The sequence below is a fragment of the Tiliqua scincoides genome, chromosome 1, assembly GCF_035046505.1.
Source record: "Tiliqua scincoides isolate rTilSci1 chromosome 1, rTilSci1.hap2, whole genome shotgun sequence".
Lineage (NCBI taxonomy): Eukaryota > Metazoa > Chordata > Lepidosauria > Squamata > Scincidae > Tiliqua > Tiliqua scincoides.
The window spans coordinates 239,640,981-239,665,528 of record NC_089821.1 but is presented as its reverse complement, the minus strand read 5'-3'; the positions used below and the strand labels follow the sequence as shown (position 1 = coordinate 239,665,528).

General features: G+C 43.8%; 1 protein-coding gene across 4 annotated transcripts in view; it reads right to left on the bottom strand.

Annotated features, from left to right (window-relative positions):
* Positions 1-605: 605 nt before the first annotated feature.
* Positions 606-24,548, bottom strand: part of CAPN11 (calpain 11) — a 36,684-nt gene continuing 12,741 nt past the window's right edge. For all 4 annotated transcript variants that reach the window (XM_066618611.1, XM_066618613.1, XM_066618612.1 and 1 more), the window contains 21 exons: positions 23,943-24,234; positions 20,720-20,789; positions 17,654-17,772; positions 17,306-17,439; positions 16,933-17,101; positions 14,577-14,660; positions 14,406-14,491; positions 13,466-13,540; positions 12,575-12,735; positions 12,049-12,218; positions 11,939-11,950; positions 11,170-11,381; positions 10,727-10,766; positions 9,949-10,014; positions 8,762-8,819; positions 8,566-8,630; positions 7,921-7,989; positions 7,718-7,796; positions 6,890-7,006; positions 5,457-5,515; positions 606-3,863 (listed from right to left, as the gene is read on the bottom strand). In XM_066618611.1, the coding sequence (XP_066474708.1) occupies positions 3,837-3,863; positions 5,457-5,515; positions 6,890-7,006; positions 7,718-7,796; positions 7,921-7,989; positions 8,566-8,630; positions 8,762-8,819; positions 9,949-10,014; positions 10,727-10,766; positions 11,170-11,381; positions 11,939-11,950; positions 12,049-12,218; positions 12,575-12,735; positions 13,466-13,540; positions 14,406-14,491; positions 14,577-14,660; positions 16,933-17,101; positions 17,306-17,439; positions 17,654-17,772; positions 20,720-20,789; positions 23,943-24,188 (2,118 nt within the window). In that variant the 5' untranslated portion in view covers positions 24,189-24,234 and the 3' untranslated portion in view covers positions 606-3,836. The remainder of the gene's footprint in view (positions 3,864-5,456; positions 5,516-6,889; positions 7,007-7,717; positions 7,797-7,920; positions 7,990-8,565; positions 8,631-8,761; positions 8,820-9,948; positions 10,015-10,726; positions 10,767-11,169; positions 11,382-11,938; positions 11,951-12,048; positions 12,219-12,574; positions 12,736-13,465; positions 13,541-14,405; positions 14,492-14,576; positions 14,661-16,932; positions 17,102-17,305; positions 17,440-17,653; positions 17,773-20,719; positions 20,790-23,942; positions 24,235-24,548) is intronic.

The window sequence follows — 24,548 nt, the reverse complement described above, 5'->3', positions numbered from 1 at the left end:
CATACCAGGACACTAGAGAAAGGTGAATAATTTGCTTTGAACACCAAGAAACCAGCAAGTTCCAAATATTCTAGCAGACATATCCCAAGTCTTGCATGGAAAACAGAGGCAAATAAACCCTTTTTATTTACTCTGAAGGCATTTAGTGGTTTTTGTTGCTAATATTGTATATAATTCTACTTCTTATCCTACTTACTAGGCAAAGAGGCACTTTTGCAGGTGGTGCTATTCTTATATTTATCAGGGAAAGAGTAACTGACCCTCTTTACTCCAACATAGTGTCTTTCCTAATGGTTGTCTGCTGGTGTTCTGCATTGTTTCAGATTGGGAGTACTTTTGGGACAGGGAGCCATTTAGCAATTCGATATTTTCTGCAAACCGCTTTCTGAACTTCTTTGTTGAAAAGTGGTATATAAATATTCATAATACTATATCATATAATACAGTGCTATTGGTTTTTGTTTTAAATGAATTATGCAAAAAATGTTAGAAAGTTTTGAAAGTTGCCTCAATAAGCAAGTCTAATAAATGAACACAGCCAAAATGCTTTTCACAAGCGTTGTGCGCGCACACTCACAGACATTTACTTACTCCACAGACAAAAATCAGATACAATTTTTATTATTTCACATATGTTTCTAAATTGGGCTGAGGAGGCAGCTCTGCTATCTGAGCTGAAGTGGTTATCATTGCAGCCATAATCGGTAGGAGTCCCAGGACAGAAAGAGAGTTGTGGGTCCCTGCAGCAAAGCACTAAGGCAGTGGCCAGCCAGGATACAGGCAAGGGGGCATCAGGAGCTTGGTGCCGATATTGAGCAGGGGCTGTCCCAGTGCTGTAGCATGGGGTCATCAAATAACATTGGCCAGAGTTAAAACACACTTGGAGAATAGAATGCAAGTATTGTTAGATGTGTGCGCCTTAGAAAGAGACAGTCTTGACTCACTACTCTTTTGCAATCCTTCTGCAACAGCTAGTCTAAGCACCTACTTTTAAAACTAAGCACAGTATTCTGAACTATATGATGGGTTGCAAGATCTGTTTTCTGATGTTCACATAGCTCAGTGATTAAGTAGCAGGAGCAAAGTTGTGTGCTTCCTCCAAGTTCAGCATCTCACTAAACAAATATGGAATCAGACATAAGAACTTGGCAGCCTGGCATTCTTCTGTTTCCTTTTAGCATATTTTTAAGTGTTCATACAAGAGATGTAAGGGAACACAGTGTCTGTGTTTCAGAAGACAATGAAAATGGCCCTGATTGAAGGCTTCAGTATACAGCAGAATCCTGGCTCCTGTTGGCAGAGGGACTTGTCCCTAACTGGCTACTTAAACCACACTTTCCTCATGCAGCCTGTTTCATTCATCAACTAGTCTCTGTGATTGCATCTAAAGAAATGCTCTTCTTGGAAACAAAAATTATGCAAAACACACTCGCATGTTCTTAGGACACAATCCTAACCAGATCTACTCAGAACTAAGTTCTATTTTGTTCAATGGGGCTTACTCTCAGGAAACTGTGGTTAGGATTGCAGCCTTAATTTGTGAGATGCATTCTGGGTAGAAAAAAAATGGGCTCTCTTTTAGAGCCTATTTACAAGCTTTGACTTTACATTTAGTCAAAGTTAATTGCCAGCCAGCTGACCACCCATGCTACCAGACATTACCAGTCAAAGCAAAGGGCATTTGCAATTTTCACCTGCAAGCCAGTAACTCAACAAGCTTTCAACCTCCCTTTTGTCCTCTTGATAGGTTGGCTGCAGCAAAGATCAACCCCTCTCTGCTTCTCCAGATCACATTTTAAATGAGTAGCAATTCTAATCTATGCCACAGCAGTATTTCATGCTGGCAGCGCTCTGTTTTCATTGATCCAGAATGAGATAGGACTTTTGAGAAGATGTCACAAAAATAAGGTCAGCTACTACCACCATATAGAAAGAAGGCTTTGAGAAGACCTAAAACTTCAGCCCTGATCCTGTCAAACCAGGGAAGAGCACAAGAATACTGTGCCCCATTCAGCAGTATGGTAGCAGTTTAGATTTAAGACCACAAAAATGCATTCACCATTTAAATCTGTTATTCTGTTCAGAAACCCTTGGAGTAGAAAAGCTTAAAAGTAGATAAAGAAAGGAGTTAACCAAGGCAACAGAGCGAGGCAGAGGCAGAGCTGGAACAGTATCCAGACGCAAAAAGGGAACTGTATTTTTGCCTTATATCAGCCTCTTTATTTATGGCACATGCACTCTGCTTTTCCACAGCAGCACAGGATGCTTACATGGGCTTCTGTAGTGGTTAGACTCTGATAAGGTTCACACCTACAATTTCAGAAGTGCTTCTGCATCAAGTTTTCTCAAACTATTAAATAATCCTTATGGAAACTGCTTTCACTCCTATATTCATTACAAAAGAAATATATGAGTCTTATTCTGAATCTCCAGATTCAGACTGAGAACACAGACTGAGAAGCCTTCTTCTAGATGACATTAACTCATGTGGCAGACATGAGTCTGCCATTTTTTTGCCCCAGTGTGCCAGGGACTGATACCTTATGTGCAATATTATTACTACCACTGTTTCTTTCCTGGAAATTCACCAAGGACCAGTACCGGTCTGTACACTGCATTGAATAGCACTGATCTAGAATATATATTACATGCAACTCTTGAGACATATTTGGACAGCAGCTTGAGAGCCCTTGAGTTCTGCTATTTAAACACTGTAAACTGAAAATATCTTTTTTGTTTCTTGGAGGAAAAGTGGGAAACAGTGACACTGAAAGGTCCAGCCCCACATTTCGTATACTTTCCCTTCATGACCTTTTGCTTCTCTTCTGATTTTCAAGACCTGAATCACTATTACGACTAGTTTGCACCAATGATGCCAGAACTTGTTTCTATACTTATTCCAGACACCTCCTATGCAGGTTTATTTTGTGGTGGGACAAGATTGTGGCCATTAATGCAGAGTAGATGACTTGCTTCTAATCAAATATTTCTCTCAAACCGAATATAATCTAGATCCTCCAGCCTACACTAGCAACTCAAACAGTATTTCCTGAGCTAAAACAAGGGAAAGAAATCCTGATGCACAGAAGTCCATACAGGGGCCAGGAGTACCAGTGCTGGTTTCAGAATTTAGAGACTGCATAGCATGAAAGTAGGGTGTGCAAACCAAGAACTTTTTGGGTGCTCCATACAAAGTGAGAATTTGGGGAGTAAGCCCATTACAGGTAAATACTGGACCCCATCACCCTCTGGCACCAGTTGTGGAGGACACTCCATTACATCACTACACCTGCTGTCAGAGATCAATTAAAGTCACCCCTTTCTAATGCGAGCATGTGGAAAAGCAAAGCCACATATAATGCCCAAAAGAGAGCACTGGTTAAATTTTCTAGCAGGACCAAAAGCAGCAGCACCTAGTGAGAAAGGATACACCAAACCCCAGAGGGCCCTGCCCAATGCTAATCCTGCCCATCAATTCTGAAGGAAGGCCTATCTTGACAAAAGCAGCTATGCAAAAGCCTGCATGCAGTGACCCAGCATGCATCCATGTCCCTCACTCCACAGCTCCTTTGAGTGGTGTCTTAAGCTACACTTGCAGCAGGAAAGAGCTGCCTCCTCTCTGCCTTTCTCCCTGCAGGAGTTTATCCCTGGTAAGCAATACGTAGGAGCTTAATCCTGGGGTATGGTTGTGTCTATGGTCAAGAGGAAGCAGGGTCTGAGGTTGGCCTGGAGTGGTGAGGAAGGGGCAGGGATGATGGACCATCTGATGCGATGGAGGCACTTGGGGCAGCCCAGTCCAACAGGGTCTTCTCAGCTAGCGAAGGTCCATCTTTGCTTTAGCCGCACATTGTGAATGTCAGCCACTGAGAAGGAAAGCAAGAGAGTGTAATTTGTATGTGAATGCACCAACAGGGGCCCTGAAGATCAACACTGCCACACTCTGACAAGTGTGGGACCAGTGGTCAGAGTTTGAAGCAACACACTTGCAAGAGGAGAGAGAGAGAGAGAGAGAGAGAGAGAGAGAGAGAGAGAGAGAGAGAGAGAGAGAGAGAACACATTTTTCTTCCAGAGACTTAAAGGCATCCTGAAAGATTCATCACTACTTATGGTACTCATCCTACTTTCACCTCTGGCAAACAGGTTCAATAGGATCTGCAGTGGTCCAAGAACCTATGAAACCTTTTTGATCAGATAAGACAGCAGGACCACAAATGTGTACACACGCACACGGAAGGCAAAGCTTCTCTCAAATAATTTTCAGATTTCTTAGAAATTCAAAACTCCTCTCCCCTCATACTACTGCTTGCATCCAGATTTTAAAATGTTTAGCAAGATGTGCTGCAACATGATCACTTGCTGTCACTGTATCCTAGAGATGAGTCAAGGGCTATACTAAGCCCATCAAAGGAATGTCTATTCCAGCTGTATTTCCTCATAGTATGTTCCATAACATGCTGCAAACAGTTAGTTCAGTCCATAGTTCAACCAGGGACTAATTCTGACTATAGTTCCATTTCTCTAATCCTTTAGAGCAGCAGTTCTCAAACTCTCTGCTGTAAGTTCTTGGGGAGGAGGCAGCAGAGCAATCACCAGAATTACGTTGCTGTTGAAGAGTGCAAGGGCTTGCTTCCACTTACCAGAGGCTGCAGCAGGCTCCCAGGGGTGCGGGGGCGCCCTGTCCCAGTCTCTGAAGGGCCCCTGAAGTGCGCAAACTGTCAAAATAAGGATCGCAACCCATTTCTGGTTTCACGACAGATAACCGGAAGTGAGTTGCAATTGTTATTTTGAGTGTCTGTGTGCTTCAGGGGGCCCTGTGGAGGCTGGTGCGGGACTGCCTGCACCCCCAGGAGCCTGCTCCAGCCTCTGGTCAAAGTCTAAGCAAGCTCCTGCGTCACTCGACAGCAACGCAATTCTGGCGATCACGTCACTGCCTCCTCCCCCCCCCCATTCCTTAAGGGTGCAGAGGCCAGTGCTCTCTGGCTGGGACATCGTGATGTCCTAGTTTCAGAACCACTGCTTTAGAAGAAAAACAATGTTCTCATAGTGTGCTTCCCATTAGGAGGAATGAGAAGTCTCTTTAAGCCTTTCTCTCCTCATATTCTTTATATGTCACTGATTGCATCACCCTTCTGCTCTATTGATAGGTCTGAAGCCTTGGCTTTATCATCAGTTCCTCCCTTTTCTTTGCTCTCCATCGCCAAGTCATATTGCTACTGTCCATACATCACTACAAGTCTATGACCCTTCCTCTCTGCCCCCTCTCCCTTGGTTCTAGGGCCATCTCACCAAAATTCTGCTTTGAAATCATACTTATTCTATGTCAGAAACCCATAGAGTCCAGGCAACACCTCTCCTCAATTCTCCACATTGGTTTTCCACTCTACATTGGGTACTCCTGTACCTAGCACAAACTCCCATGTGCTAGACTCCTACAAGTCTAGCTCCAATTTTCTTACCTCACCAAGATTCATCACAGCACTCCCAGTCCCTTCAGGATCCAGGCTACGAAAGAATCCTGTGGAATTTGAGAACAGACATAGGAAAATTCACTCATTGATTTTAAAGGTGGTTTCTTCTTTTTGGATATTATGTATTGTTGTTACAATAAACATCAGTTAATAAGTTCCAATGATGGGAACATTTAGAAAATTTTGGTCCCATCTTTTGGCCAAGATGGTCCCTAAGGATGCTGATAAGACAAAGCCATTTCAATCAAATTACAAAGAAGTAATTGGCAGAGAAGTCCAATCAAATGAAATGCTGCTAAAAACAGTGGTAGTTCTTTCTGGTGTTAAATAAAAAGTTAGTAAAGTAAGCTCTTGATGAATATACCTGGAGAAGGGAGTTTCACAGATATGTTGCCACCACAAAAGTGACCCTGTCCCTGTGAGCCACACTTCCTCAAAAGAGAAGGCCACCAGAGCAGGTCTCAGCTGGACAGCTGAACTGAGCTTAATTGTAGATATACTTAGCAACAATGTTTTCAATTCAAATGCCTCCTTAGGACAGTTCCCTCCATGCCAATCTTTCCAGATGCCGTGTATATAGTTTTTCATCTGCTGCCAATTGTGAATTTCAGTTTTGCCGCAGGCTTGGCATCAGTGGCCAAGTAAATATAAACTGGATAAGGCTCATGCCTCAGTGTAGGAAATCAGAGACCTCCGAGTTCTGGTCTGCTAAAGAGTGACTTTCTTCAACACCTAGGCCTCTTCTCTTTGTTTCCAGGTCACTTTCTTTTGCTAATACAAACACTCCATTCCTCCTGCACAATAAGTAATACAGTCTCATTTTCATTAGGGAATTGATCCCCAGCCCAGAAAAGATGAGGCAAGAAAATGGTGTGAAGAATATGCTGTATACCAAACACTATGAGAAAGAGGTTTTGACTAGGTGAGGCCTCTCCTGACCATGAGAGACCATTATATCTTTGGTTAACATACCAGCACACAGTAAAGACTAAACATGGCCACCTCAATTCAAACTTACGTCACAAGTGTTTTAGTATAGTCAGCAGAAGCACTGACCATCCATGCAGGGGAGACAATCTCCTCTTACAGCCCAGCTAAACATTATCAGTGGAAGGTATCAACTTTCAGAAGACTGGCAGGCCCAAGCCCACCTCCTGCGGCATCCTGGCAAGAGTGGGTTGCCTCTTCTCTTTTCCCTGTGGGTTAGTCTCTCTTTCCAGCTGGATTAATAAATATCCAACTCTTGTCCATATCCACAGTAGTTCTTTCCTAGTACAGCCATTTAACCCAACCAAGCTATCAAGTGACAGCTGCAACCACTGTAAGATGAACATGGGCATCAGCAGCCCAAAAGTACATTTCTACATGCCACCGAACTTGCTAGCTGCCCTTGCAGATGGCACAGCTGCACCCACACTTACTGAACATCGTCTCCAATTTGACTAAGCAGCAGACAAAGTTATCAAAGTCCACACCCAGTGACTCATCCGCATAGCGTGCCACCACCACCTGGTGCAACTTGTTGTCTAGTTTGAAGCCTAAAAAAAAGAAGTGGGAAGGTGAGAGCATTAAGTCTGCCAGAAAGCAAAAAAGGAGGCCTTGCCTCAGTGAGTTGCAGGATAAAATGGGCTAGCACACAATCCAGTGTGCCCTGAAAAAAGGATTTACCAAGCAATCACATACATACTTATTCAGAAGTAAATCCCTCTGCATTCAATTGAGCTTACTCTCAGGTAAGTGTACATAGGTTCACTCTTTGGGATGTGGAGAAGCATACAACAGTACATAAACATGCTGTTTCTCTGGCAACAGTCTAATCTGACCTGTCATTGAGTGTCTGGGATTGGACCTGGGTTTAACTGCATAGAAGCCAGTTATTGTCTTGATTCCAGGAGGGGTTTTAGTCTTGAATAATTATCTTGTCCCAAATCATCAAGTACAGTTTCTACTTATGACCACAGTTCCCACGAATGCCCCAACATTCAAAGCCGTATCAGCCAGGGCATAAGCACTAAAGTCAATTTGAGAGGCAGGGTCCTCTCACCCTTGGGTGACATTATTAATAGGCTCTGCCTTTATATTCTGAAAGTTTCGACTCTGCTTACATTCTGCACTCCCTAGATAACTGAAGTATTACTACACTGGCCATTATGTGTGTAGAGTATGTAGCATAGTCAAAATGTGGGTTTATCAGTTGGCAGGGATTTCCAACACCATAGGCATTTTATAATTTCCTCTGCCAGGCTTACCAGCTGATTCCAATGCCAGACGCATCTCGTAAGCACTCATGGTTCCCGATTTGTCAAGGTCATGCTGACGAAAGATAGTCTGTTAAGACAAAGAAGGGAGGCCAAGGTTACTTTTCCTCCTCTTTCCTGCCACCCCCAAGTACCTTTCCATCACCAAATAGCCACCTATAAATATATAGGCAAGCCAAGTTTGCTGCTCTTACCAGCCAGCTCCGAATCTTGTTCCACAAAATCTGAAACTCTATAAGGCCCAAGCGAGCACTGCCATCTTTCTACAGAGCAGATGAGTCAAGGAAAGCAATTTTTAAAAAAATCAAGAGGTCCATCCAAAGTCTGGGGAAAAGGTAGTGAATCAATGAGAAAAAGCAGAGACTTTAGCTCATCATAGCTTCTGAAGATGCGAGAGCATGGATGCAATGTCCACATACTGAGGGTTAGCTGGATTCCAGGTTTACCAGATTCAACACACCCACTTCTCCCTTCCAGCAGCATGGGCTGGATTCTTCAGTGCTATTGCATAGTTAAGTCACCTTAGAGGTGATTGTCTTATCGCCTCTAATGCAGCTTTCATAGATTATGAGTAGAGGTGTTTGAAAACAGTGTTATTTATTTTACTTGGAAGTAAGCCCATTGTGCTCAGTAAGACCTAGGCTGCAATCCTATCTTACTTCTAGTTATGAGCAGACATACATCAATGGCCATCACATGTATTCGGACTGGAAAGATCACACCTCTCCTGCAGCAATACCTTAGTTGGAAATTTCTTCCTAGAGCATACTAGCATGTCTCTTGCTTTCTTTTGGTCAGAAACCCCTTCCCAATCAACCCCCTCCATGGTGGGAGGATACATCCATCAGGTTGACCATGTTGCGGCAAGAATCCATGCTGAACCCATCCGTCTTCAGATCTTTATCTGGGAGAAGGAGGAAAGAAGAACTTAGTTATTTAGGAAGACTTTTTCAAAAATAGTACTCTGATGGGATAGATGGAGAAGCAGCCATTGCCCCAAGTCTCAGGGCAGAGAGTTGAATAAGGAGAACTTACGCCTGGTAACTACTCTGTTCAGAATAGTTCGGAGCTCGAAGACACTGATTTCCATGTCCTGAAGGAAGGGAGAGTGGAACATTAGACACTTCTCTGTTTGCATCAGGATCATGACTCAGAAACAGCCTGGCCATGTCCAAATGGCAAGATGAGAGAAGTATGGCAGGGAATCTACAAATTTTCTTTAAAGCTTTAAAACTTGTATAGGGAGTCCTCTTCTGGGGCCATTTCTGATTCATCTGAAGTAGGGCTTATACCTTCAAAGGCACTGAGCTCATATTGGGTAGGTTAAGATAGCTCAGATGATGCTAAGGCAGGTCAAACCACTGGAGTATAGACATGGACATTTTGTCTGCCCATTGAACCCTCCAGCTAGAAAAGTCTCATTCTGATCAGCCACCAACACCATCTCGAGAATATGATTTCTCCAGAATATTTGCACACAAGAAGTTATCAAAGTGACTTATATAGTAAGAGGAACAAGACAGTTCCCTATCCCCGAGAGGCTCACAATCTGGAGACACCGGAAACAGCCGCTGGAAAAACACTATGGCCTGAATAAGGACAGTTGCTCCCTCACTTCTAAAAGTATCACCACTTTAAAAGGTGTATCTTTGCCCACTTAGCAGAGATTTCAAGGACTACATTTATTTTTATTTATAGAAACACTGTGTGTGTTGTATCTTTACCCCAACTTTTCCTTACCTTTCCAGGTGATTTACATGGTTCCACTCCCATTTTATCTCAACAACTCTGTTAGGTAGAATAGGCTGAGAAAGCAAGTGAGCTTGAGATAGTAGCTCAGTAGGGTTCTTGGTCCTGAAAGAGATCCAGGTCCCATGATCTACTCACTACACTACACTGGCCCTCTCCCTGTTGCTCTTCTGATGATGGCTGAAGACCTGCCTTTTCTGGCAGGCCTTTACATCTTTGTTATGAATAGTGGTTGGCTTTTCATTCTTTTTGCTTTGATTTTTTTATTGTTTTATCTTGGCTGTACTGAGTTTTTAAAGTTTGATATTGTAAGCTGCTCTTAGTGTGTGGAAAAGATGCAGGAGATGCTTTTTAAAAAATGGTTGATCCCACCTAATCACCTCCATATTGTCAGAGCTGCCAGCTGCCTACTCAACTGCACTCAATAACTGTAGGAGGAAAATTCTCCAGGAATTCAGAGTTGCAGCACTTACCTCTCCTGCAAGCTGCCGAAACATGTTCTTGAAGTTTTCATCCACATCGTCCTCAGATATTTCTTCCTGAGAAGACACAAACCAGGAAAAACAGGTTAAAGTGATGGAGTTCCAGCTTTTCCAAGTTCTCTCCCAAACAAGCCCAGGCTTATGAAGGTAATCAGAATAATGCATGTCCTTTTATCTATTAACATCTACTTGAATATTATCTCATACCTTCCTTTTTACTGACCAGTGGACACTAGGAGGATGTGGGCTGTACCAGGTGACACGCAGGGGGGCCCCACTATTGGCAAAAAATTTTTAAATCTTGGTATTTTCAAATACCATCATGCTGTATATCAATCGATGCGCAATTTCATGCAGAATGCTGAGATCTCTTCTATCAAGAGTTAGAGCCAAAAAACCAGTGGGGGTGATATGATGGTACATTGCCACACCCACCACCCGGGTTGTTGCCCCACCCACTGGATGGGAGGAGGTCCATCATAGGGGTGACACACTGGCTTCCCACACTGGGTGACACAACCCTAGTGACACCACTGCTGTTGGCTCTCCTTCCCCCATCTTTCCATCTTTCATCCCAGTCTCTTTTAAGTTAGGTTAATGCCCAGCAAGCTTTGACTAGAGGTGGGGAAAAAATTGGTGGCAAAAAGAAAACTAGCAGTATTCACCATTCCATTCCCCTTTATGCCATACGCCCATCCCATGGTTTATCATAGACACAGCACAGTGAGAGGTACATCACCACTTCAGAATTGGGTTTTATTGCTTTTACCTCATCTGGCAGGTCTGCCGAGATCTCCTCATCCAGCTCTCTGCAAAAGCAAAAGCAACACACATTTTAAGGAAGGGCTCCAAGCAGGAAAAGATGGTCAGAATGGAGAGAAGGTCAAGAGATTTTGGGGAAGAGCTTCACTGTTATTGCCTCCCACTTAAAACCTGCTGACCCACTGACATCTCTGGAACTTTCTTGAGCTGCAAAAAATGCAAAATCACAGTGGAGACTACAGCATTTGGACCCATCTCTTTTCTCAACAAATTTTTGAGTTGTGTCTCCAGTACCAAAAGGTGAATTTTCTGCACCTCCTCTTTTCCCCAGTGCTACTGCTAGGGAAGACGTTTTACAGAACAGACACAGAAATGTCCTCGGACTGATCACCAGCATGTCCCAACTATTCAATGTAAATTTACAGTAGCTCATGCAGTGAATGTACTCACTCTGTGTCCGACTGCTTCTCTGTGAAGACCCGCAGGACAAAGTCAGCTTCTTGGTTTGGCTCAAAGGTAGAGGGCACTATGATGTACTCGCCAGGGGGTAGGCGAACATGGTTGCTCACCTCCCTCAGGTTGATAAAGGTCTCCGAGCGTGCCCGAGACTGGTTTCTTAGGAAGAACTCCTTCTTCAGGTGAACACTCTGACTGCCCTGGTTCTGTGAGAGAAACAGTTCAAGTGTATTGTACAGCCATGGAGATGGGTTGGTCTCTGTGACAAAGTGTTCATAGCATCGTAGGCCTATAAACACAGAGAACCCAAAGCCCAAGTATAATGCAGAAGGGCAGGTTCTGGGAATTAACTCCCCCTCTTTAATCAAGACACAGTCACAGAGAGGAAGATGTTCTCACAAAAAAGGGGAAGGAATTCCCAAATATATGAAAACCTGAATCTTGAAGTGAGAATTATGCAAAAGTAAACATGTATTTTTTTGCGGGATTTATTTCTGCTTACAAGACATGGCTATCTGATGCAGAATGCACACAATTTTGACAATCCAGATTAATTCTGACTTCAGTAATCAAAAAGCTCTCTATACAGAGTGCTGTGTGCATGTCAGGACTCTGTCTTAAGCAAGAGGAAAGTTTGCTTTTTATATTCCTTTGAGAATAATTAGGGAACAGAAAAATTTCTGGCTCAGCCCCTTCCAGCCAGCTCTTAGCTTTTCATGCTCTCACAGAATTCAGTAATAGTTCTTGGTGTCTTGAGACATACCTCCTCAGGAACCTAGAGAGAGAGAGAGAGAGAGAGAAAATGTAAGATTAGGAAATCATTCCTGACAAGTAATAGTGCTCAAGGGGCCCTGAGAGACTATGCAAGGTTACCTCATAGACGGCAAAGCCAATGGTGTGCATGTCTCCTCCAACACGGCGCTCTTTTCGCCGGTGTTTTTGCATCAAGGCCACTAAGAAGCTGCAAGCTAGTTCATCATCCTCTGGGTCATCATCTTCTTCGAAGAGCTTGATTTTGAACTGTGGATTAATCCAGAATGTAGCTGCAGGGCAAAAAGACAGGCTGTGTTGATGTTGTGGGTCTCCTTGACATCAAGTCCCACTATGACATTAAGGGAAACAAAAGTAGACCCTTGCTTTTCCCCCAACCACCAAGGCATCTTGGTTGCATGGAATATAACCATACCACACTGCAGACACAGTATAACAGAAAAAAAAGCTGACCTCTTCAGACTCCCATCGACTCTGGCAGGGGCAGAAGGTAGCAAGTATCCTGATGGTTCCCAGCTGCTTTGTTTGTGCAAGTGTACAAGTACAGAAACATGATATTTCAATTTACTCGTCTATTGCTGCTAAGAAAGAGAAGAGGGCAACAGAAAAAGAGAGAACCTGGGATTACCTGGATGGTTCCTACAGCCCCCAGCTGTACTACCCCGGCGCCAGGAGCCCTCAAACAGGGTGGTGTGCCATCTGCTCAAGTCATCCTTGTTGAGAGCATCTGGGGTAAGGTTGCAGATCTCCAGCCTTGAGAATTCACGCATAAAGTCTCTGAAAGACATCCTGTAGGGAGAGAAAGAACAGCAAGGCTACAGAGAGGGATGAGAGCAAAGAGAGGAATGGTTTACAGCAGGGGTGTCCAAAGTTTTTGGCAGGAGGGCCACATCATCTCTCTGACACTGTCTCAGGGGCCGGGGAAATAAATAATTAACTTACATTTAAAATTTGAATAAATTTACATAAGTTTACATAAATGACTATATTAAAGATGAACTTATATGAATGATTGAAGTTCTTGAAATAGCTCAAGGCCTGTAAAAGGCCTTGCACAAAGCAAGACTGGCCTTTCCTTTGCTGCCGCTACTGCATCACAGAGTGAAACAGCAAGCAGTGGAAGAAGCCCTCAGCCCACAGCTCATGAGAGAGGTCAAACAGTCGCCCTCACGCTGAGAGCAGATGCACTGGGCCAGTGCGCGCTCCAACAAATCTCCAGAGGGCCAGAGGCTCATTGGAGACTGGGGGCTCCCTGAGGGCCGCATTGAGAGGCCTCGAGGGCCGCAAGTGGCCCCAGGGCCGGGGTTTGGGCACCCCTGGTTTACAGAATGCTACTGCCCAAGTGCTTGGGGTATTTCCCAGCTATTCTTTAATCACCTTTGTGGAAAGACAAAGATGGCACAGATATTTCAGGAAGCAATACATTCATACTAAATACTTCTGAATATGCTCATAATCAGCTGTTATGGGGTGGATGTGTACAGTCAGAATTCATGGTACAATGAATCTCAGAACTCACCAAAATTCACCATCCTCCATTTTCAGCTGTAGGTCATCCTTCTGATCAGGATCCACCTCATTCCACTCAGAAGAGCTAAAATGGCAGCAGAAAGATAGTTATGCTGGAGACTACTGAGTACAGGCTGTGCCTCTCCAACACGCCTCCTTTAGAGAAGTGGTTCTCACACATTTAGCGTCAGGACCCACTTTTTAGAATGAGAATCTGTCAGAACCCACCGGAAGTGATGTCATGACTGGAAGTGACATCATCAAGCAGGAAAATTTTTTAACCATCCTAGGTGGAACTCCTACCCATACTTGCCCAGGAGTAAGTCCCATTTACTATCATTTTTAAAAGAATATATACATATTAGCTTGTTAAAAGTACAGGTCTGGAACATTTCCCCGAATGCAGTCACATACCATGGTAGCATCCAATCCAATAGATTAAAAATAAAATATTGAAATGAATGAAGACCCACCTGAAATTGGCTTGTGACCCACCTAGTGGGTCCAACCCACAGTTTGAGAAACACTGTCCTAGGGCAAAATCTAAGGAGCAGTACAAAGTCAGTGCTCTCTCTCTCTCTCTCACACACACACACACACACACCTGGGGTGTCCTTACTGAACAGGTCTCTGTTGCCACCCACCTGCTGGTGACAAGCCTGTGGAGCTGGCACCTGATGCCAATCTTCATGAATGGGCAGATTCATATGAAAGTAGGCAGTCTTTCAGATGACCTACAAAGCCCTATACTGAATGCCTTAAATTATAAAGCCTTAAAGTGTTCCAGAAACAAACTGATAGCCAGTGAAGATCTTTTAACACCAGCCAGAGATATTCCAGCCAGCCAGTTCCAGTTAATCGGCCGCCATTTGCTGAACCAATCAAAATCTGGAATAGTTTCCAAAGGAAGCCGCATGTACTACAAGCTGCAGTCATCATGTTAAACCCACCTATCGCTCCAGGCTCCAGTCCATTCCACCTGACCCCAGGGGTTCCTTATGCGAATGAGCTGTTCCTGGCGGCCACGATATTCCACCTGTCAAAGTCCAGATGTTAAACACCACCAACTCAACCTGCCTGAACCCTTGGGAGCTAGGCCCCTCACTAAGAGCGAGACTTACATTATTAAATCCTGTAACAGAATAGGCATGGCCCTTCACTAGTTTCTTGAAGGTAACTGCCTCCATGTCAAACGCACTTGTGATCTGAGGAAAGAAGACATGTGGTATCGGGTCAATATGCTTCAGCCTTCCTTTCCCCACAGTTAGGATTCCCAACTACACACTTCTGGATTCCACAGAATTCTCACGGAAGGAAAGAGACATTTCTTCCTACAGGGGAAAAAATAAAATGGCTGCCAAACATAACATACTAGCAGCTGCCCAGTTTGCCCCATCACGATCTACAATCTGTCTGAATTCAAAAGCCCCTTTGCAGTGTCAAGGAAGAGGCTGCAAACAGCTTGTGGGTCCATTCCTTTCAAAAGGATGCAAAATGGGTCAAGGGGACTACAGAAGCAGCATCAAGACAAATATTCAGTTTCTGCCTCTAAATTAAGGAAGGCTGGCAGACGATCGCTCTACACTGGCTGCATTGTTGACCAAGTTGGGAAACTTACCAAGTTTTGAAGTAAGATACTATTAATAATCTGGCTGACACCACCACTAATTTTCATTTTTACATTCACTTATTTTAACCCATTTCTTCCTGGCCCACAGGTTTGGTCACTGTTGCATATATGCAATGTTAAGCAGAAATGGCTTTAAAAATACAGCAAAGCTCTAAAAAGCAGCTTACAAGCACACAAGAACTTCTCCCAAGGGAGACTAACAGCCCAATCCTGAGCTGCCCAGCATGAGTGTCTGCTGCAGTGCCAAAAATAGCTGCCATGGCATCCTGAGCACACCAGGAAGCCACCAGCTGCTCCCTGGGAAAGGGAACATTCTTCCCTGGGTAAGGAAAGCAGTCCCACAATGGGGCTACTCGACTCTGTGCCAGCTGTTTAGTTAGTGCAGAGTAAAGACACCTTGTATTGGGCTGTGAGGCCTGATATGGGGTGCTGGATCTAGTGGAGCATTTCTGGTAGTCCCGCCCTCCTGCCCCACTCCCTTCCCCATCACACCTTCTCCCTGCACCTCTCCACCGCCCAGTGCTTGTCACATAGTGCTGGTTGGTGGTCTGCCGGCTTCCAACCAGCACTGTCCCAGCATGGGCTCACACTGGGCCAGCTCCGGCACTGGGTTGATGGTAATGGTCACTGACATGCCTTATGGCATGTCTGCAACAGTACATGCCAGCGGTGAGCCAGAGCACATTCATCAGGATTGGGCTCTAATTCCCCCCACAACCAAAGGCAACAATTGCTGACCAACTGTAAGTGCAAAATATTCACTAACTGTACTCTGACATTTACAAAATTTAGAATATGCACATTGTGTTACACAAATGCAATGACTATTCACAAATTAGCAGTTGTTCTCCAGACTGTACTGTATTTGGGATGAGACTCAGAATCCTTTGCCTGTCATGTGCTATACTGCTTTATTTCACAATCAGATGGAGCAAAAACATTTTATTTCAGCTCATAAATGAGCTTATAGAAACTAAGGTAAAAAGCACATGAACTGGCATGTAGAGAAAACAAAGTATGCATGGGGATAGGAAAAGCAATACAGAGGGTATTAGGGTTTGGGCATTTGTCTCTCACAACAGGTAACCATAATTTTTCTTTGTTTAGGTTGTCATGCACTTGAATGCAAACTCTGTTAGTTTTTCCCCCAATCATATATGTAGGAAACAGACACACACGCACACAAAAATAGTGGAAAAGCAAATAAAAGAGTCAAACATCATGGAACATGATCTGTTAAGTCTGGGTCTCACAATAGCACCTGACATTTGAATAAAACAAAGGGTGCAATCCTAACCAATTTTCCAGCACTGAGGTAAGGGCAATGCAACTCTGAGGTAAGAAAACAAAACATTGCCTTATCTTAAGGAGGCCTCCATAACTGCCCCCCCAACTGCAGGATGCAACACATGCCCCATTGGCACAGCTATGCCAGTGCTGGAAAGTTGGTTAGGATTGCGCTCAGTTATACATCTCTCTCCCCTCCCCCATTTCTTCCTTATACACTTTATCTTTATCCTCCCCCACAATACTTTAAAAACTCAAGTAGGAAAAGTGAAATGAAAACCGTCTTGTATTTGCCTGGGGCAGGATTTTACATACATATTTCCATTACAAGGGGACACCAACCAAATGTCTCTTGGCACAGAATGATCTGGAAATTTCTGTCCCAGTTTCAGGTAACCCTTGAACTCATCCTGCTATTCTCCCCGGCCAACTTCCACCTCCCAAATCTCCCTTCTGCTTACACCTTGCCTCAAAACATATCTCCAAAATCCAAGCCCAAACAAGGAAAGCAACTGATTCCATTTCAGATTCAAAATCTGAAGCATTTCACAAATCCTTACATCAATGGAGCAGCCAAGTAGGGATCCTCTTTCAAGAGCCTTGCAAATGATCCTAGCCAGGTCACGAGGTGGTCGCTTGAGGTCATACATTTCTGCTACACCACCTGTGAAGTCCTCAAAGCCTTCAGTGGTGCTGCCCCCTGATAGGGCTTCATAAGAACCATTTAGCCTGTATACCAGACAGAATTGGAAGTTAGTAGAATAGTCTACAACTTTGCCCCTGATTTCCAGAAAACCCAGGAAGGAGAAGGGGGAATCATGCTAAAGGAGAACACAGACAAAGCCAGAAGATGGCTTGCTGGAGAAAGTACCCATGAAGACATCTCTTAGCCCCTTCACCATTGTGCAGAATGCACACCAAGGCAACACTCACTTGGCATAAGCTTTTTCCAGCAGAGCACTCCAGAACTCCTGACACTCTGCGGAGTGCACAAATACCAGCTCTCCATCCTTGGTTGGCAACCGATCATCAACCACGACATCCACCCATTCACCAAACTGCCAGATCTGGGAGAGACAGAGGAACAGTTAAGGATGCTTTAAAGCAGGGTAAATGTAGGGTAACTTGGTTTAAGTAGGGTACCCATCCCTTGAGCAATAACACTACAGTCAAGGCTGCTTCTGTTGACTTTGATGCTTTTCATAGTGTATGACCTGCCAGCAGAATGAGGAATGAAGCGCTTTCTGTGGTAAAAGTGAGCAGCTGCCACATCAGACTTACCTGGAAGTGGAAGATGCCTGCATAGTCTTCTTGGAAACCCTGTCCATGAGGTACAACACGGTGCAGAAGTTCCTCATTGAGGGTCAGGGAGCCGATGGCAGCCAGCAACCAGCAGTCGCCTGAGGAACAAGGAAAGTCATGAAATTCCTTACAACTCCTAGGTTCTATTTAACACTTTCAGTACCAGAACATTTGTTGGGGCATTTATATAATCCCTTCAACAGACCACTTCAGATGCCCCGGTTTCCAGACACAGTGACAACATCCACAGATCCCTGGCACTGAAGACGATTCTCCAAAACACTATTTCTGTGTGCCCCGAACCAATTCCTCTCATGAAACCTACAGAATCCTGCCAAGAAAAAAAAAATACTGCTTCTTCTCCTATGCCCTACTGTGAGTGTGAAAGTCGGTGAGAGTGCTCTCTTGATCAAAATCGAGGCAATAACATCCATAAGATAAAAGCAAGCACAGAGGCGTTGGAGGTGACTGGTCCATAAAATATGAATATCCTTTGAAAGCATAACAAGGCCTTTTCCATTAGTGAAAGTATGCTGTACTTGATTTTAAGCCAATCTTCGACTTAGCCGATACAGTATTTTTATTATTGTATATTTGGTTCCCCTTTTTAAGTGTTGCTACTTGCCTGGGCCAAACCAAAACTAACATTAAAAATGGCCACATATTCCCCTAATTCATCTTCCCCCTACAGGGATTTTTGTTCAATGAAACTTTTGATTGGGTCACCCATCAAACTTTTGATTGGGTCACCCATCAAACTTTTGATTGGGAAACTTTTGATTGATGTGGAGAAAATGACTACAGAACAGGACTCCTCAGTAAACCAGGCCCAACATGTTGCCTTAGAGACTGAAGGCCCTTTCCAGGATACCTAAGTGGGAAGAGCTTGCTGGATACCAGTCAGTTTGCCCCAGATGCTCATGTCAGTCAGAAGAACATGCTTACTTCCTCCCAACACATACTAGGCTGTTGTGCAGAGGAAACAGCGCAGGTGCCAACAGGCAAACAAAAATATAAATAGATATAGAACTTCTGATAGTTTTAGAACTCCGAGGTAGAAAAGCTGTGCAGAGAGAGCCCTCAACTGCTAAACCTCCATGCTACACAACAGTTAACAATGCTGAAGCCCTATCTGGATTGCTTTTAAAACTCTGACAAAGGATGAAAGCCTTGCCTTATATGGCATGTGACAACTCATAACACATCAGAATGCACATAGAACATCACCACAGCAACTCTAAAGCCACAGGTCTCCTCTCCTTGTGACTCATCCCCCAGGCAGCCAAGGCAGAAACATTTGTGGGGATTGAGGACCAACTCCCAGCCCCTATATAGTTAACATCTCAACATCTTCTGAATTTCAACTTGTCATATAGTTATTAGTGGTATAAAGCCTCTGCTGAAGATAATACATTGGAGTTTGTCAGATCGGGTTTGTTGACTGGTGGTCTAGTCCAGGGGTGCCCAAACCCCAACCCTGGGGCCACTTGCGGCCCTCAAGGCCTCTCAATGCGGCCCTCAGGGAGCCCCAAGTCTCCAATGAGCCTCTGGCCCTCCAGAGATTTGTTGAAGCCCACACTGGCCTGACGCAACTGCTGTCAGCGTGAGGGCAACTGTTTGACCTCTCGCGTGAGCTGTGGGATGAGGGCTTCCTCCACTGCTTGCTGTTTTACTTCAGTGATGCAGTAGCGGCAGCAAAGGAAAGGCCAGCCTTGCTTTGTGCAAGGCCTTTTATAGGCCTTGAGGTATTGCAAGACCTTCATTCATTCATATAAGTTCATCTTTAATATATGCATTTATGTAAACATGTAAATTTATTCAAATTTTAAATGTAAATTAATTCTTTTTTCCCCCGGCCCCCGACACAGTGTCAGAGAGACAATGTGGCCCTCCTGCCAAAAACTTTGGACACCCCTGGTCTAGTCCATATGGACCCTGTATACACAATACATAATGCAATTGGTCCACTGAGATCGGTATTGTCACCACTGCCTGGCAGCTACACCCAGGGTCTCAGGCAGGGGTCTTTTTCCAGTTCTGTCTGGAGACTGAAACTGGGATCCTTTTTATACAAAGTACGTGCCCTACCCCTGAGCTATAGCCCCATCCCCTACCCACAAAGACCACTTTTGTCCCTGTACATTACCACTGAGTTATAGCCCCATCCGTTATCCACAGGGATCACTTTTCTCTCATTCCTGTACCATTTTCCTGTTTCTGCCACTTTCCAAAATTTTACGGGGAAAAATCCCCAGCTCTTGTAACTTTAAGTCAGCTTCTAACATAGCCAAATAGGCACAAATGTTTTATTTTCTTGACACACATCTGAATTTTCATGGTGCAGAATACAGCTGTAACTATGTGTAAATGTGTGTGAGATGGCTATATAGTGTGAAAAAGGCCCCTATTCTCAGAATCAACAACAGCACCCTCGGGAATTCCAAACAGCCCTTTTCTTCATTTAGTACATAGTTACTGTTTTGCATCTCATGTTAACTAGATAGGACTGTCACCTTTAACTGCAGATGAAAGCAAGTTATACCCACCTGAAAATGCATGAAGCTTGTGTTTTTTTGTTTTGCCTCCCTACCTCACATTTGTATGTCGGGGGAGTGAACCGCATTTTCCCTCTCCAGGATTTTCCCAATTGGTGTATCCCTCTGCTGCTCCATTCAAATGCATGGAGACTATCACTACACTTGTATGAACCAAGAGAGAAGGAGCTGAAATCAGGAAACATCAGGGAAAGGAGAGAATGTATTGTCCCTGAAGATTTTCCCAGTTATACTGGAGCCCCTGGAGTTTTGCTCCCTGGTCATTTGGGCTGGTCTTGCTATGACTGCATGGAGAATTCAGCAAGAACTGAACAACATTCAGATTTGGCTGGCACAATGTAAACAACTCAGTTTATAACTTCACCTCCCTTACTAGAGCATCCACAAAACTATCAAGCATCCCAGTTGTGATCACTGTTACTCATCCACCTATTTTTTCTTTTTACTTCCTTCATCATAATCCAAGGGATAAACACTACCCATTACTTACCCAGAGCCCCTTGGCAAATATCTGTCCTTGTGGCACCTCCAACAATAAACTGAGGGTCATCCACAATTTCCTACAGTAGGGACGACAAATGAAATAAGCAATTGGTGTGGATCCTCAACATTTTCAGACATGCATAATGAGAATGCAGAAATGTACAGTGTTTACTGGAACGCCAAATAAAGCATGAATGAGACACAGTTAAAATTGGAGATCAACAATGGTGTCACTGATCCAGCATAGGAATATATGAAATGGAGCAAAGACTGATCCTCCAGCTTCCCTGGGGTTTGGGTGGGAAAACAAAACTGTTCCAGAGCAGTTTTTTTTTTAAATCCACCAACAAAGTGGTTTTTTGTCTGGGAAAATAGAGTACAAATTCTTCTTTCTGGACCTATTTTCACAATGAGAAAGGGTTGAACACTGTCGAGAACTGATTACTATATAAACTATAAATTTTTAAGCTACCCGAGGCTAGGGATCAAACCTAACACATGCTGCTGAAGCAGCCCGATTTGTGAAAGATCATATCATTGTAGCGCAAGTCTGCATTGGAGCACTTCCATTTTCAACATCAAATAAATGAAGCCAAAAAGGCTTCACCAAAAACACAGGTGAGCTGGTGTTGAAAGGTATGCTGTGCTGGGGCCTGGGAGGCTTCTCTGTGGTGGTCATTCCACAAAGTTCACACCACCACCAAAGAAAAACATACACAGGTGAAGGAGGTCCTGAAGACGTGCAGGTCCCAAATCACTTAAGGCTTCGAAGGTTAAAGCCAGCAGTTCGAATTAAGCCAGAAAAACTAGTACATATTGCTGGAGAAAGATACTTCCTTTGGCCTGCCCACTGCCTTCCCCCCTTCTCATACCTAACAAATAAAATACATAAAGATTACAAAAAATATTAGCAATCTCTAGAAAAGTCTTCCAAATGACCAGAAATGTACCTATATGTCATTACCTATGTGCCATATGTTCAAGTGTTGATAAAGTGAAGAGGTCCTCAATCCCTCAATGGTAGTGGGGTATTTATTCTTCCAGTGTTTTAGTATAACAGTGCAATCCTATGTATATTCACTTAGATGCAAGTCCTGTGGAGTTCAGTGGTGCTTACTTTCATGTAAGTATGCACTATATATGATTAGAGCACGTCTTTTAGCTACAGTACAGCCGGCAGCCAACTGCCTGGTGGCAGCATCTTATGTTAGCCGAAGTTTCTGAGCATTTTTCAAAAGAAGTCTCATGTAGAGACTACTGCAGCAGACTAATCCAGAGATAACTAGCACATGAATGACAACGGAAGTCTGACAGGTGCAAGTATAGCTGGCACATCAGCTGAAGCTGGTAAACAATTACATGAGTACATACATGCAGTATGCATGCATTATGTGTTGAGGAAACAAAGGTCATTTAGTCTTTTGTCACCGATTGGTGCATGCACCACTGCAAACATCCAACAGAGGGCAGAAATGATATAGGAATCAAACATTTCCATATCAATGCTACCTTTTGTAGGAAAAGAGCCCAAAAAAGAAGGCAGGTGTCAGGAACAAGAGACAGAGGCTTTTTTCTTTTTTTTGCAGCAACTAAATGTTGCAACTGAAGAGGTTTAGATTAGAAGAAGAAAGGTCTGATGCAAAGAGTCCATGAAGTCTACATTACGAGACCATGCCTAGCAACAAGGATGGAGCAGGGGGAAAAAGTAGCAGCTCTGAAGCAGCCAGCATCCCATGTTTCTGACTCAGCAAGGGCCTTCTAAAATCTCACTGCTCTTGGAAAATTAGAAAGGGGTGATCATTCACTAAACCCCTAAAATTAGAAAGGGGTGATCGTTAGGGCATCATCCCCGTTTCCAACAGCAATGTAATATTTTTTCACACTCTCCATAGAGCTTTGGAACGCAGAGACATGACTGGAGATGTTCAGTATCTTTACAATAATCTGCTTGCTTATAAATGAAAGTTGAGCAGGCATCATGGGGGCACACAGGATCAAGCACTTAGGAAATTCCTTGAAATCCAAAGACCTCTGAACACCTCCTCTGCCACACCATGCTAAACTATTTGCATCTCCCAGTCAGTCTGACACAATTAAAAGTTGAACACCAATAATAAAAAAAATAGTGGGACCGTTCAAGCAATACTTTTCCCACTGAACCCAGCTCTATATGAATACTAATGCGCATGCTTGCATCATGACCCTTCACTCCACTTCCTGGTTACTACTCTCAATTGTATGGGTAGGGTGGTTTGACCAAGCTGCCCCTCTATATGTGCTGTTAAATTTACTTAAAAGATTTAACAGTGCATGTAGAAAGGCCAGGTAGACAAACTGCCTCCCTATTAGAAAGCTAACCAGAAAGTGAGTGGAGGGACCAGGACATTCCTACACTGTGAATACACATATGGATCATTGCTTGGGGCTAATTTGGTGGAATAAGTACTGTCTGAACTAACTCATTGCTATTTATACACTACATTTTCCTAGATGTTCAAAGGGTTTAAGTACATCATTTCAGTAATGCCAGCAACCAACAGTATTGCTATCCCCATACAGATGTGGGATGAGAGTGCACACTGTTTAAGGTCTTCCAGCAAGTACATAACCAAATTGAGATGTGACATTTCCAACTTATATTCTAAATTGCTGTTCTAACACCAGCTCACACAGATCCTATACACTTGCTTCAAAAGGTGCCTTGCTGTGTCAAATTGTCTCTTAGGGGTCATAATTGTCTCCCATTAATGACTAAGTCATATCAAAGTGTCAGACCATTAAATATAAATGCTGCAACATACTCTGAGTTTTGGAAATAATGGTTAAAAAAACAACACATGGGCTTGTGCACTTGGCATAAAGATAAAGAAAGTTGGTCAGGACTCTACAAGACGCTAGTGTGAGAAGCATTCAAGTGCAAAAGTTGGTTGGCATCTCTGTGCCAATTTGTGGTCAGGATATTCTTTGAGACTTCAGATGTTTTTGAAATTTGTTGAAAGCAAGCAAGTTTTATTGTCAAGAGCAAAATGAGAGGTTCAAGTGGGAAAGAGGGATTAATTAGATAATGGAACAAGGCCAACAGAGTGATTAATACCTGGGTGAGACCAAAACAAAAACAAGAACCACGCTAGACTTGGATCAATAAGAGGCTTTTAATGAAAGCTGCTAATGTAGACAACTGTAAGGCAGTACAGGAAATCAAAGTGGTCCTCTGAGGGCCCCTTACTCACCGAAGGGCGCTTCCAGGTCACTCCACGAGTTTTGCCAGAATGAGGTCCCAGCTCTTTGAACCCAAGGACTGATGGAACAGCAGGAAACTGGGGGTCTTCAAACAAGGCACCACTTTCTAGGCACTGCTGCTTCAGGGTTTCATAATCTTGACCAAGGTATTTAATAGCGTTCTGGTGATCACCCACACCCTCTGCCCGGAGACGGTCCCTTTCCAGCCTGGCAGCAATTCCTCCAAAAGGCATCATGGTTTAGACAACTGGATACAGGCAGCAGGTGGTCCCAGGAACTCTCCTAAAATCGAAAAGAGGAGAACTGTACTGTGAAATGAGCTATGCACTGATGGAAACTGAAGCCAGGAAAGGTGATCAGGCAGGCAGTTGGATGTGGCTGGGAGTCTCTGAAGCATCTTGCCAGGGGTGTGGGCCATCTTGCTATTGGTCTGTTTACACTAAACTGACAACAGCTCCCAGGGTTTCAGACACACCCTTTCTCAGCTCTAGCTGGAGATTCAACAGGTCAAACCCTGACATTCTGCATGCAAAACATGTGCTCTACCACATGCTTCCCTGCTCAAATTTCTCCCAAGTTTCACCTGTTGATTTCAA